Source organism: Rhineura floridana, chromosome 18 (genome assembly GCF_030035675.1).
Source record: "Rhineura floridana isolate rRhiFlo1 chromosome 18, rRhiFlo1.hap2, whole genome shotgun sequence".
Taxonomy (NCBI): domain Eukaryota; kingdom Metazoa; phylum Chordata; class Lepidosauria; order Squamata; family Rhineuridae; genus Rhineura; species Rhineura floridana.
This window is the reverse complement of record NC_084497.1, coordinates 28207642-28219718: the sequence shown is the minus strand read 5'-3', so window position 1 is coordinate 28219718 and position 12077 is coordinate 28207642. Positions and strand designations below refer to the sequence as shown.

The following is a 12077-nucleotide window of genomic DNA, read 5'->3' as shown; positions in this document are numbered from 1 at the left end:
AGTTTTATGAGGGTGAAAAACTTTTCTCTATCCACTTTCTCCATGCTGTGCATAATTTTATACACCTCTATCATATCCCCCCTCCCCTGTTACTTGCCTTTTCTCTAAGCTCTCTAACCCTTGAGATACACTGCCCAACAAATGGCTATTGTGCAAGAATCGGTGCAAAGGTCTCACAAACATCTGACCTCCTCCCTGTCCAAATCAAGACATATACAATGTCCTTGCAGGAAAAAGGACTCCCCCCTCCCAAATACTCTTGCTACCTCTCCCTGGAGAGGCAACCTTTCTCCTCGAGAACCACAGAGACACAAAATGATCAAGTGGAACAGCTATGAATAAGCCGAGTGTTGCAAGAAAAGGTTTGCTGTCAATAATCTGCAGGTCCCTCTTTTCAGGTGAGTGTTATTTTATAATAGTCACATGTTGTAGAGCAGGGGTAGGGGGCTCTTTTCAGCTCAAGGGCCTCAGTCCTGATGGGCAACCTTTCCGGGGTGGGGCATGCCAGTGGTGGGAGTAGTCAGAGGCAAAAAACATGAGCGGGGCAATGGATATACCTTTGTATATAGTGGCCGACATTCCTGGCTCACAAAAGTTGCAAGTTTGTACGGATGTATTGCACGCCATTTCGGCAAGCAAGGTGGCCTTATTGCAGCTGAAGGCCATATGCCAGCCACTCGAAGGAGGCACAGAGCAGAGATGGGAGGGGGTGCAGGTGGGGGAAAGTCCGAAGGGCCACATAAAGAGGTCTGGAGGGCCGCATTTGGCTTCTGGGCCTGAGGGTCCTCTCCCTCACCCCAGAGACTTATAGTAATGACACCTAAGCTTTGGACAGCCAAATAAATTGTCTTCCATCATGGGGACCATAGCTCAGTGGCCAAGCACGCAGGAGGTTTGGGGCATGATAAGGCCCTTAGTTCACCTAGCTGGCAATGCCGGTGTTGTGTCTGCATTGTTTTTAAAGCGGGTTTCGTCAATTTCTAGCAAAGGGATGCTAGAAGTTGCCTTACGCTGAATCAGACAGTTGGTCCAAATATCCCAGTGTTGTCGACACTGACATGCAGCAACTCTCTAAGGTTTCAGACAGAAGACATCCCCAGCCCTACCTAGAGATGCTGTTGGGGATTGAACACGGGCCTTCCGTGTTGCTCCACCACCGACCTCTGGCCCTTGTTAGGAACATTGGAAGGTGGAATGTCCCTGGTCAGACCACTGGTCCCTTCTAGCACAATATTGTCTACACTGACTGGCAGCAGCTCTGCAGGGTTTCAGACAGGGACCTCTTCCTGCCCTACCTGGAGATGCCAAGGATTGAACCTGGGGCCTTCTGCATGCAAGGCAGATGCTCTGCCGCCGAGCGGCAACAGATTGCACAGAGCGATGGGAGGTTGGTGACGTCTTTACTGAGGGGCGTCCTGGATGAATCCGTGCTGTCTGCACAGGCACGGGGAAACCTTTGGCCCTGCAGACGTTGCTGCACCACAGCTCCCATCATGTTTGGCCACTGCCCATGCTCGCTGGGGCTGACGGGAGTGGGCGTTCAGCAACTTGGAGGGCCAAAGGTTCCTCACACCTGGCCTAGGTGGACAAGGAGTGGCTCTTCTGGGTTTCAGGCAAGACTCCATCCCAGCCCTACCTGGAGATGCCAATGGGGACTGAACCCTTTCTGTAAAAAATAAAGTAAAACCCCAGTCCTCATGGTTCCGAATAAAGGGCCGATTTGAATAAAAACATAGGAAGTTGCCTTGTGTAAAGTCAGGACTGCCAGTTCATCTCACTCAGTATTACCTAGGGTTTCAGACGGGGGCATTCTCAGCCTTTCCCTGAGATGCCAATGGGGATTGAAAGTGGGCCTTCCTGCCTGCAAAGCAGACGTTCTGCCCCTGAGCGTCACCGGAGCTTGCGCAGACAATTCCTGACCTTCTCATTGCATGGGGCACCTGATGCACCAGCGTCCTACCAGCTGGGGTGCAGAAGCCCAACACATGTGCCAGACAGCTGTCCGATTACTTGCCATGCCTGCTGTCGCCAGTCCACTCCAGAGGCTGCTTCCAAAAGAGATATGACCGGGAGATGATCTGGAGCTTCGTTCACACCTTCGAAGTGTGGAGCCGCTCCAGCAGAGCCACCAGGAATGCGGCGTGTCACAAGGGGCTGCCCACAGATCCTGTTCGTGGAAGCCAAGAAACGCTTCCTGTCCGGCCAACAGGGATCGCTTTAAAAGGAAACATTCTGCCGGCCCTGATCCCTTATCAAGAGCAGGTGAAGGAATGTGATGGGGCTCATTCTCCGGGTGTCAACATTTGCTGGTCCCACCGGTATATAAAGATGCGGGAAAGTCAGGCTTTGGACTGACCAGGAGGCGGACAAGATAAAACAGGAACTAGGCAGACATCGTCATGGGACTAACAATGCAAGTCCTGCTCATCCTGTTTGTTGGTGGTCATCTTCGAGGCAGAGCCAAGGCCCATCCTGTCTACGGTTCAGATCTAGCAGATCTCAAGGTAAGAGACGGTTGAGCAGGACTCTGCGTTCCGGGTTCTGGATTGATTGAGAGAACCAAAGCCTTGTATCAAATGCTAGTGCTACTCAGAGCAGACCCCCTGAAGCTAATGGGTACGGTTCACTTCCCCTACACGTTCCAAAGACTTCAGAAGCCCCCTCCGCAGACACTCGGAGCGGAGCTTTTAAGCTGGCTGCCTCCATTCTATGGAACAGCATCCCTATCAAGAAAACGACAGGCGTCCACAACCTGTGCTTTCTGGAAACAATTTCTATTCCAACACATTTTCCAAGTGGGATGACTAAGTCTCTGCCATGAATGCCCTTTTTGTATCGTTAAGTTGATTTGATGTTGTTTTCCTGCGTTGGTTTCAGCTGTTTTTACTGAATTTTGTACATCGCCTTGAGACGTGTGTGGAAGGAGAGTAAGAAGCGACAACTTATCTTCATTCATTTCAGGGGGTCAGCTCTAAGTAAAATGTCATTGGATGCAACCCAGTGTGGTGTAGTGGTTTAGAGTGTCAGGCTAGGACGTGGGCCTCTGGCCATTGACTTAAAGCGCAGTGCTATTTTGGATGTGTCTGGGTACAGATGCCTTGCTTCACGGAGCTTTGAGATTTAATCTCTCTCTGTCTCCCCCCACTTCACTCTCTTCTTCAAACTGGTGCAACTTGCCTTTGAGGCAAAAGTTACAACATTGGGGGGCTTTTTCATTTCGGAACTCGGGGACATCCAATGAATGATGGATGATTTAGGACAGACACAAGGAAAAACGTCTGCACCACAGTGCAGGGTTGAACTATGGAATTCACTCCCACAAGAGGCGGCCACTGAGTTGGCTGGCTTTAAAAGAGAAGTAGACAAATTCATGGTGGAGAAGGCTATCAGTAGCTACTAGGCAAGACAGCAATTGTTATATCTCCAGTCTGCCTCTGAATGCCAGTTGCTTGGAAAACCCAAGTGAGGAGAGCACTATTGTGCTCCAGTCCTGCTTTGGAGCTGCCGGTTGGCCACTGTGGGAACAGGATGCTGGATTAGATAGGCACTTAGCCTGTCATTTTTCTACCCCATGGCTATATAGCACAGGCACAGATGCACAAACAGCAGCTGGTTAATGCCTTTCACAACTAATGCCAGAGTGTGCATCAAATACGACCACACTGGCTGCATACCCACCATACACTCTGCACATCCTCACCCCCCCACCCAAAAAAGAATCCTGGTATTGTAGTTTACCCCTCACAGAGCTACAACTCCCAGCACTCTTAGCAAACTACAGTTCCCAGGATTCTGGGGGAGTGGGGAAATGTGCTTTAAATATATGGTGTGTACTCAGCTCCTTTCCACATATTGGGGGCAATGACAAGTACCAACTTTAAGATGACTTATTTCCATGTTCAAGCACGTAGCTTTGCTTGCAGTCATGACACAGTTTTCATTTCCTATCAAATCCAGGTCCTTCTGGAGCGACTGGAAGACAAACTGGAATCTGAAGAAAGGGAGACGGGGCTTAGCCAAGGTTTGAACGAACCAAATGATGAAATAGCCAGAGACGCTTCCCCAGACGTTGCCTCCTGGGACAACGAATACTCGAGGCCCCAGAGTGAAGGCACCTTCAGCCGCGGCGAGTGGGAGCAGTCACCAGAGAGGGCTCCAGCAGCCGGGAAGAACAAATTAAGAGGACTTGTCAACTCGCCGCGCAGCATCGAACGGTTCTCGAATTGTTTCGGCCAAAGGCTGGATAGAATAGGGTCGTCAAGTGGCCTTGGCTGCAACAGGAACAGGGTAAGAGGCGTGGGGAAAGGTTTGCCGTGGAAAAGGCGGAGCAGAGGTGATGGGGTAGAAGTGTATAAGATTATGCATGGCGTGGAGAAACTGGACAAAGGAAAAAAGAAACGCCCCCTCTTGTAACACTAGAATTTATGGACATAGTGCAAAGTGGAACGATGGAATTCGCTCCCACAGTAGGCCACCAACTTGGAGGGCTTTAAAAGAGGATTAGATACATTCACAGAGGAGGAGAAGGCTACCAGTGGCTACTAGCCATGATGGCGATGCTCTGCCTCCACGGTTGGAAGCAGTGTCTCTGAATACCAGCTGCTGGAAACCGCAGGAGGGGAGAGTGTTCTTGCACTCATGTTTTGCTCTGGGGCATCCGGTTGGCCACTGTGAGAACAGGATGCTGGACCAGGTGGGCCACTGGCCTGCTCTAACAGGCTTGTCTTATGCTTTAATGTTAATAGGGGAAAGCCAGAGAGCTTTAAAACAGCAAAGAGGTAGAAACTGGGGAACGTTGCCAGTTAAGAGCTGGAGCCTTTCGTTGAAAGCCAGCTTCGAGGGAAGATTTTCTGGCCCATCATTTTATGTTGTTTCTTCTACCCATCCATTTATTTATTTAACTGGTTTTAACTTATAAACTGCCCCAGCTTACCACCCGCCCCTGCCCCCAGTAAAAGACAATTCAGCTTGAACACAGGTCTGACACTCCTAATTGGCTTTGTAATAGACACCCATCATTAATTCTCTTCCTTCTTGCAGAACTGAAGCTCAGTCTGAACACCTGAATCAACACCTTCATCATCCGTCCCCGACAACAATCAACTTCCAAACCTTTCCCCACCCCACACATAGACATCGAGACACCTGAACCTTATTAAGATACTTACAGCTAGTTCTACCAAAGAAAACACAACCTCCTTGGCGTGCAGACAATTCACCAGCGTCCCCCCCCCACTCTTGGCGCAACTTATTTTATTTATTTATTTGATTTATCTCCCACCTTTCCTCCCTGTAGAAGCCTCAGAGGGTCATTGTGAAGATGGAAGCAAAGACAGAATGCAACTTGTAACCTACTGGGCGCTTTCAGGACCGGGCAGGAAAGAAATCTGACATGCTGTTGCACTCAGGTTTTGCTTGTGGGCTTCCCATAATGGGCATCTCTGTTGGCCACTGTGAGGACAGGATGCTGGACTAGATGGGCCGCTGGCCTGATCCAGCAGCAGGACGCTCCTTAGGTTCTCCCTTTGTAACATGAATTGGTTCTGTTTGCTTAACAGCACAAATAATCAAACGGACAGTCTGCTGCATTTCCTTGCTCTCCGAAGGAATTTAAAAACGAGTTCAGCACCACGGCCAGAGACCAGGCTCCGTCTCGCCTAGTCTCCCAGCCCAGAAAGCTGGCTTGCTCTCATGCAGCCTTTCCCAACCTGGAATCCCTCCAAGGCAGTCTTTCCCACCCAGTGTGCCTCCAGATGTTGTTGGACCACAACTCCCATCAGCCTCAGCCAGCATTGCCAATGGTCAGGAAAGATGGGAGTTGTGGTCCAACAACATCTGGAGGCACACTGGTTGGGAAAGGCTGCTCCAAGGCGTTGCTGGACTCCAACTCCCATCGGCCCCAGCCAGCATGGCCAATGGTCAGAGCTGATGGGATACTCCAAGAGCTGGAGGTCTAAGGCTGGGAGGGGAAAGCTGGGGGGGTCTATTAAGTATCTCAAACTTCCCTTCCCTAATTGTCTCACCACAGCAGACAAAACAGAAACTGGGGGAGCCAATGAAATGTCATTGTATGGGGGGGGCTGGCAGATTAGAAGACCAGCCTCCCTTCTACTTCTACAGAGGACAAGGATGGGGGAGTCTCACATTTTTGGCTGGCCATGTCAACCAACCCCAAATTTGTGGCTGACAGGACCCTGTGTGCCCTCACCCCCACATGCAAAACAAATTGGGGGCTCTTGGTCTCAATCTAATACTGCTTTTTCAGAGGCTGAGCTCATGGTTAGGGACAATCCTTGCTCCCTTCCATAGCTCCAAGATTAGTTACAGTGAAAAGTTCGGGTTTGTTCCGGGAATCGCGGAAAGCTCCCGAGGCGCTTCGAGTGCTTCTGAAGCACACGTGCCAAAAACAAAGCCCAGTCCACCTTTTCTACTTGAGAACAGGGGTGGGGAACATCTGTGGCCCTCCGGATGTTGATGGACTCCAAGTCCTACCAGCACTAGTCAGTATGGCTAATGGCCAGAGAATGATGGGATCTGGAATCCAGCAACATCTGCAGGACCACAGTTCCCCATCCCTGATCTGAAAGTCGCTGGAGATTAGCAACCAGGAAGTTAGGGGCTTAGCTAGGACCTGAGAAGCAGGCTATCTCCTCTGGAGAGGGCAAGGTAGGTATTCACAAAACCGGTGCTTGAGTTAGAGACAAGGAGCAACAAAGGCTTTTATCTTTTATGACAAGTTTTTTAATTGCTTTTTGGAAGCTGGCTATTTGGCTAAGATTGGAAGAAGGCAGGAGGATGGGGATTAGGGATTTCATTAAGTCCTCCCCCCTTCCTCTCTCCTAATTATTTAAGCATTGTGTAAAGGGAGCAAAAAATTCAAGTAGATTTTAGACACCTAAGAAATAAGTAAGATTTTGGTATGCAACATGTCCTGCAAGACCTGCCCTTGGAGAACTAGCATCAAAAGAAGTTGTGAATCAGAGTGGAGGGGGAGCAGGGGGTTAGTCATCTACTGTTCTCACATGCACAGCCTGTTTAGCCTTCACCCACCAGAGACAGCTATGGTAAAGCAGATGCAATTAAATAGCTATGGTTTTAAGGAGCAAAGTGCTTTTGTGTGTTTTATTATCAATGAGTGTAAGCTGAACATCTCCCACATGCACACTGGAATGCCACAGGTTGCCACAGGCGAGGAATTTATGCCCTTGCCACCACCCACGCTCAAAGCGAGGTCAACACATTCAGCCTTGTTTCCTCAAAGCATCTCACAACTGCAACGTGGTAAAGGACACCCATTCCCAGACAACCTTCGGGGTTCTTTAAAATTGCTACATGAAATGGTGCGTTCCCACAAACGAAATGCACTCAGTGCTTGTTTTACTATCTACTTGCATGAAGACCCTAGCTCAGTTCCCCAGACTCTGCCCTTACATAGGACCACAGGCTGATGGAGACAGCAAGAAACGCTTCTCTTTAGCTGGGCTTCAGCAAATCTCCATCAAATGTTGACAGCTGGGGAATCTCAGGCCCAAATCCTGCCATGCAGGTGCTTTGAGGCAGGTCATACCCTGTGTCTAGCCACCCCCCTCTACCCAAGCCACACCCTCCCCTTACAGACCCTACTCTGCACCCTCGAGTGTCTGTGCTTGGTTGGAATGCGCCCTCGAATTGCAATCATGCCTCTTCCTTGTCTGGGCGGTGGATAGAGATGCAGAGAAACAAGCCGAAGGAACAAAGGCAAAAGTCACACTTGTTGCTCTGCCCACTCTTGCCCCACGCACGTGCCCCACGCTGCACACCAAGGAATGAGGCCCTTGGGCTGAGACGGAGTTTCATCACACCCAGTCAGCACTGGCTGGCAGCAGCTTTCGAGGATTTCAGAAAAGGGCCTTTCCCAGCCCTAGCTAGAGACGCTGCAGATCAAACCAGGGATCGTTTGCACACAAAACAGACTCTGTGAGCTACAGCCCTTCCCTTAAGATACAGGAAGCTGCCTTTTATCAAGTTAAACCATTGGTCCATCTAGCTCAGTACTGTCTACACTGACTGGCAGTGGCTCTCCAGGTTTCAGACGGGGGACATTCCCAGCCCTACCTGGAGATCGAACCTGGGACCTTCTGCATTGCAAAGCAGGCGCTTCACCCCAGAGCTGTGGCCCCTTCTATATCTCAGTGGCTACAACCTTTCTCCCCCTCTCATTAAAGTGGCAACATAATAAGGCAGGAGGCGAGACCCTGTGGCCCTTCGGGTGTCGCTGGACTACAACTTTATTTGTACATTTATCTCCTACCTTTCTTGCAAGGAACTCAAGGTGGTGTACAAACACGGTTCTTTCCCTCCTCCTTTTACGCTCACAACAATCCTGCGAAGTAGGTTAGGCTGAGAGACAGTGACTGGCCCAAGGTTACAGCCAATGAGCTTCATAACTGAGCGGGGATTTGAACTCTGGCCTCCCAGGTCCTTGGTCCGACACTCTAACCACTACACCAACTGTCTTTATAGGGGGAGACATGCATCATCCCTGACCATTGGCCATGCTAAGGCTCATGGGAGTTAGGACTCCAATAGCATCAGGAGAGGCACAGATGTTCCCTGTCCTTGCAATAGAAGGGACCTAACAAATGAAGTCAATTAACTGAAACATGACGAGGAAGAGGGGGAAATAACAGTCATAAAGACGCAGGAAATCCATGAAGACGCACAAAAGGAAATTTAATTTATTTTCTTTCTTTCTTTTTAAAGAGGATGATCATGGTTAAACACCATAAGCGGTCAAATAAAAAAATGTATCTTACACAGGGTTAAAAAAAATTATGTACACAGCAAAATTTGTTTCCATCATCCGGCAACAACCGCTACCCTTGGGAAAAAGAAATGCAGACATTAACAAAACGTTGAGGGGGTTACCCATGGAATGGCTCATAACGGGAGGAAAGAGTGTGTGTGTGTGGGGGTGTCACACTGCACAACCAACCACAGAGGAAAGAACGCAAGGGTCTCTCTCCTAGGTTTCCCCAGGCTTAAATTAAACACTGATCTAAGGATCCGGGTGCTCTCTGCCCATTTGGAGTCCAGCCTTGAGATCTCTAGGGAGGATTGGCCGGAGGAAAGGGGGGGGAGAGAAGAGTTGGGGAGGGTGCCAACAGTTCTGGTCAAGCTTTTGGCATTTGTTTAGGAAAACTAGCTTTAAGTAGTGGGTGCAAGGCAAGAAAAAATGTTTTTAAAAAGTTGCATCATGGCATTTCTAAAGAGACTGGGGGAGCGAGGAACTCTCCTTGCAATACGAGAGATTATAGTGTCACATTCTGGCAAACTGCCCCCCCCCGGTCATTTTTAAACTTTGCAAAATGACAAGGATTCCACCTGCTACCCTTTGCCAAAAAAAAGAGGTGGCGGGATTAAGATTCTCCCAGAGGCACACACACAAAAAACCCTTCAACAGAAAAGCAATACCTTTCCTATTATGTTTTGGATAAGAGACATGGGGGTGGAGAGGAGGAACCGGCCAATGCCTAGTCTGCCTGCATCGGGCGTCACACGTTTTACAGATGTGCAACTATCTAAACCAAAGAAATGCACTCCCCCCCAACACACACACACACACACACACACACACACACACAGAGAGAACGAACTCCAGAAGACATGGTGTCCAGTGACCGACAAAATCTACGCAGGTTTCACCCATTGAGCCTCTTCGCAGCCACATATAAACACAAAGCAATTCTTGCATGGCCTACCTCCTTTTTTTTTTTAAGAAGGAGGAAGGTGAATCAGCTGCGACAAAGTCACAATTACGCCCTTAAGAGTCACCTTGCTGTGTTCTGACAATACAGAGGAAGTTGTCTTCAAAACCTCACACTACACACACACACACTTCCCCCAACAGACACACACACACCATTAAAAGAAAACAGCAAGCATCTCTACAGGAACTGTCAAGACCATGAAAACTTAAGAAGCACAGAGATAAGGAAAAGGCAGCGTATAGCTCAGCGTCTAACTCCTCTAACAAGCCCCATGTCAGCAGGAGAGGGAGACCGGAGACATGTCTCATCCTGACAGGGAAGAAGCAAGGGGTCCCACACTGGCCCATACAAGGCAGCAGCTCTGTCAACAGAATTGACACCCCACAGCGTGGCCTCGAAACCTCTCGGGCAATTTGCATTCTGAAAATAAAGTACGGCTGCTCGACCTGGGCATCGCTCGGATGCCAAAACTGGGGAAGTCAAAGAAAAAACAGAACAAGTCTGCTCAAGCACAGAGATGTTTTGCCAAAGCCTTGAAGCCAACAGCTCAGGGTGGGGGGCACATCTTACAAAGTCGTGAAAAGGTAACACTTTTGTGCCAGCGAAAGGAGGAATGTGCAAAACAAGCTAGCTGGATGCGCCAAGATGCCAAAGTGGCTGTGCCTGTTCCATGACAAGTTGTTGGAATTTGGGGGGGGCAGAAGCCCCCTCTTTGGCAAGAGGGAGGGGAAAATCACAAGCGTACCCCCAGCCACAGATGCGTCATCTGTATTTGGTGCAGACACATGAAATATGGGCGATACCACAAATGAATGTTGAACTCGTCCGCGGTCGAGGTTTTGCGAGCCAACTGGTATTGTTAAAGCTGGGTCCCTCTGAGGTTCCACGTTTTCAGGACTGGCTTCAGCAACTTTTTAAAACAGGCTGGCGGTTTAAAAATAGTTGTCATCATTGGGAGAGAGAACAGACAAGAGTTCTGTATTTTGAATATGCTCTAGCCAACGGAGAAAGGAAGGTGTCAAAGTGGTTGACAGGGCTGAGTTGGTACCTGTTGCAACCAGAAATGGCCAGGATTGAGGAAGGTTTGAACATGTGAAAAGGCTCCTCCCTCTCTCCTTAAGGGTCAAGGAGAGGGTTTTTTTTTTAGAGAAACAGAAAACAGCCGCAATCTCATAATGGAAGCCCCTCCACACCCTCCAAAAGATATATATGAGTGAGTGAGTGAGTGAGAGAGAGAGACAGACAGACAGAGCGAGTGAGAGCGCGAGCAAGCGCTGGCTCTGATTTTTTTCCCTTTTTCAAAAGACACCCCATGACACAAAGGGCTGTAGCCAAAACTTACTGCATACACCCAATGAAATTGAGGAGCCTAAATTAGTGCCATCCATTAACTTCAGCAAGTCTGCTTTGAGCAGGGCTAGCATTGGGTACAACTGGATATCCCAAAGAGACAGGCTTTGCAAACAAAAGAAACAGAAACCCAACCTGCCAATATTCCTGTCTCAAGTAGATGAAACCAGAACTCAAAGCCAGCCCGTCAGTCCTCCGCTCGTAGCCAAAACAGGGGCAAGTAATATATTCTTGGAAAACAGAAAGTTGAAGAAAATACACTCTGGACTGCAGCACAAATCAGTGGCACAAAAATGACCGGGCGGAGATTATCGCAGATATATTTTGTCAAAAATCAACAACGTTGCGATGGGTCTGGGGTGGCAGGAAAAAACTCCCCCGCTTCCTGCCTTGGGGCAGCGAACAGGTTTTAACAGGGTGTTGCCCATACGGAAGGCAATTTTTCTTTTTTTGGTGTGTTGGGGAGGGAAAGCAGAGGTGTGGGGGCTTTTTTCGTTCTTTCCTGGAATGCATGCTCTCTCTGCTGCTCAGTCTGGTCTCCAAGAGGGCAAAGCATGCAAAACCTCCCCACTGTGCTTTATCAAGCCCATCAGCATCACGGCTGTCGCCCTCCTAATTCAGAGACAGATTTATGCAAAAGCAACGCAAAGACACAAACGCTTACACAGGCAGGAGCCTGCCGGAATAATGCGAAGGCCGGCCGGGATGGGATTTGTTAGAAGGCCCAGACTGGCATGGGCCGGCTTGAGCCCTGGAGGCAACTCGGTTAGTTACAGGAACGCTCTTGAGTGCTCCTGGAGCCGCTGCAGACGGCTCTGTTATTACTGCCGCCACCTCCCCAAAAACGCAATTCTGGTCCTGCCTGGGTGTCAGCTACAACTTTTCAATGGTTCTCCCCCACCCACCCACGGCAAGATTTGCCAGTTTAAAATGCTTTCTATGAAAATTGGATTTGGGATGTAGCATTGAGGGTTGAAA

The 12077-nt window shown here is 49.3% G+C and overlaps 1 protein-coding gene across 1 annotated transcript; it reads left to right on the top strand.

Moving 5' to 3' along the window:
- The first annotated feature begins 2411 nt into the window (after positions 1-2411).
- Positions 2412-5090, top strand: LOC133372841 (natriuretic peptides A-like). The gene is made up of 3 exons (XM_061601928.1): positions 2412-2504; positions 3958-4287; positions 5041-5090. The coding sequence occupies exons 1-3, from the start codon at positions 2412-2414 to the stop codon at positions 5044-5046; spliced, it is 429 nt and encodes a 142-aa protein (XP_061457912.1). The 3' UTR covers positions 5047-5090.
- Positions 5091-12077: the final 6987 nt, after the last annotated feature.

Excerpts from the sequence above, each read along its gene's own strand:
- LOC133372841 (XM_061601928.1), top strand. The coding sequence starts at position 2,412 with ATGCAAGTCCTGCTCATCCTGTTTGTTGGTGGTCATCTTCGAGGCAGA. Across the intron at positions 2,505-3,957 it reads CAGATCTAGCAGATCTCAAG|GTCCTTCTGGAGCGACTGGA; the intron begins GTAAGAGACGGT and ends TATCAAATCCAG.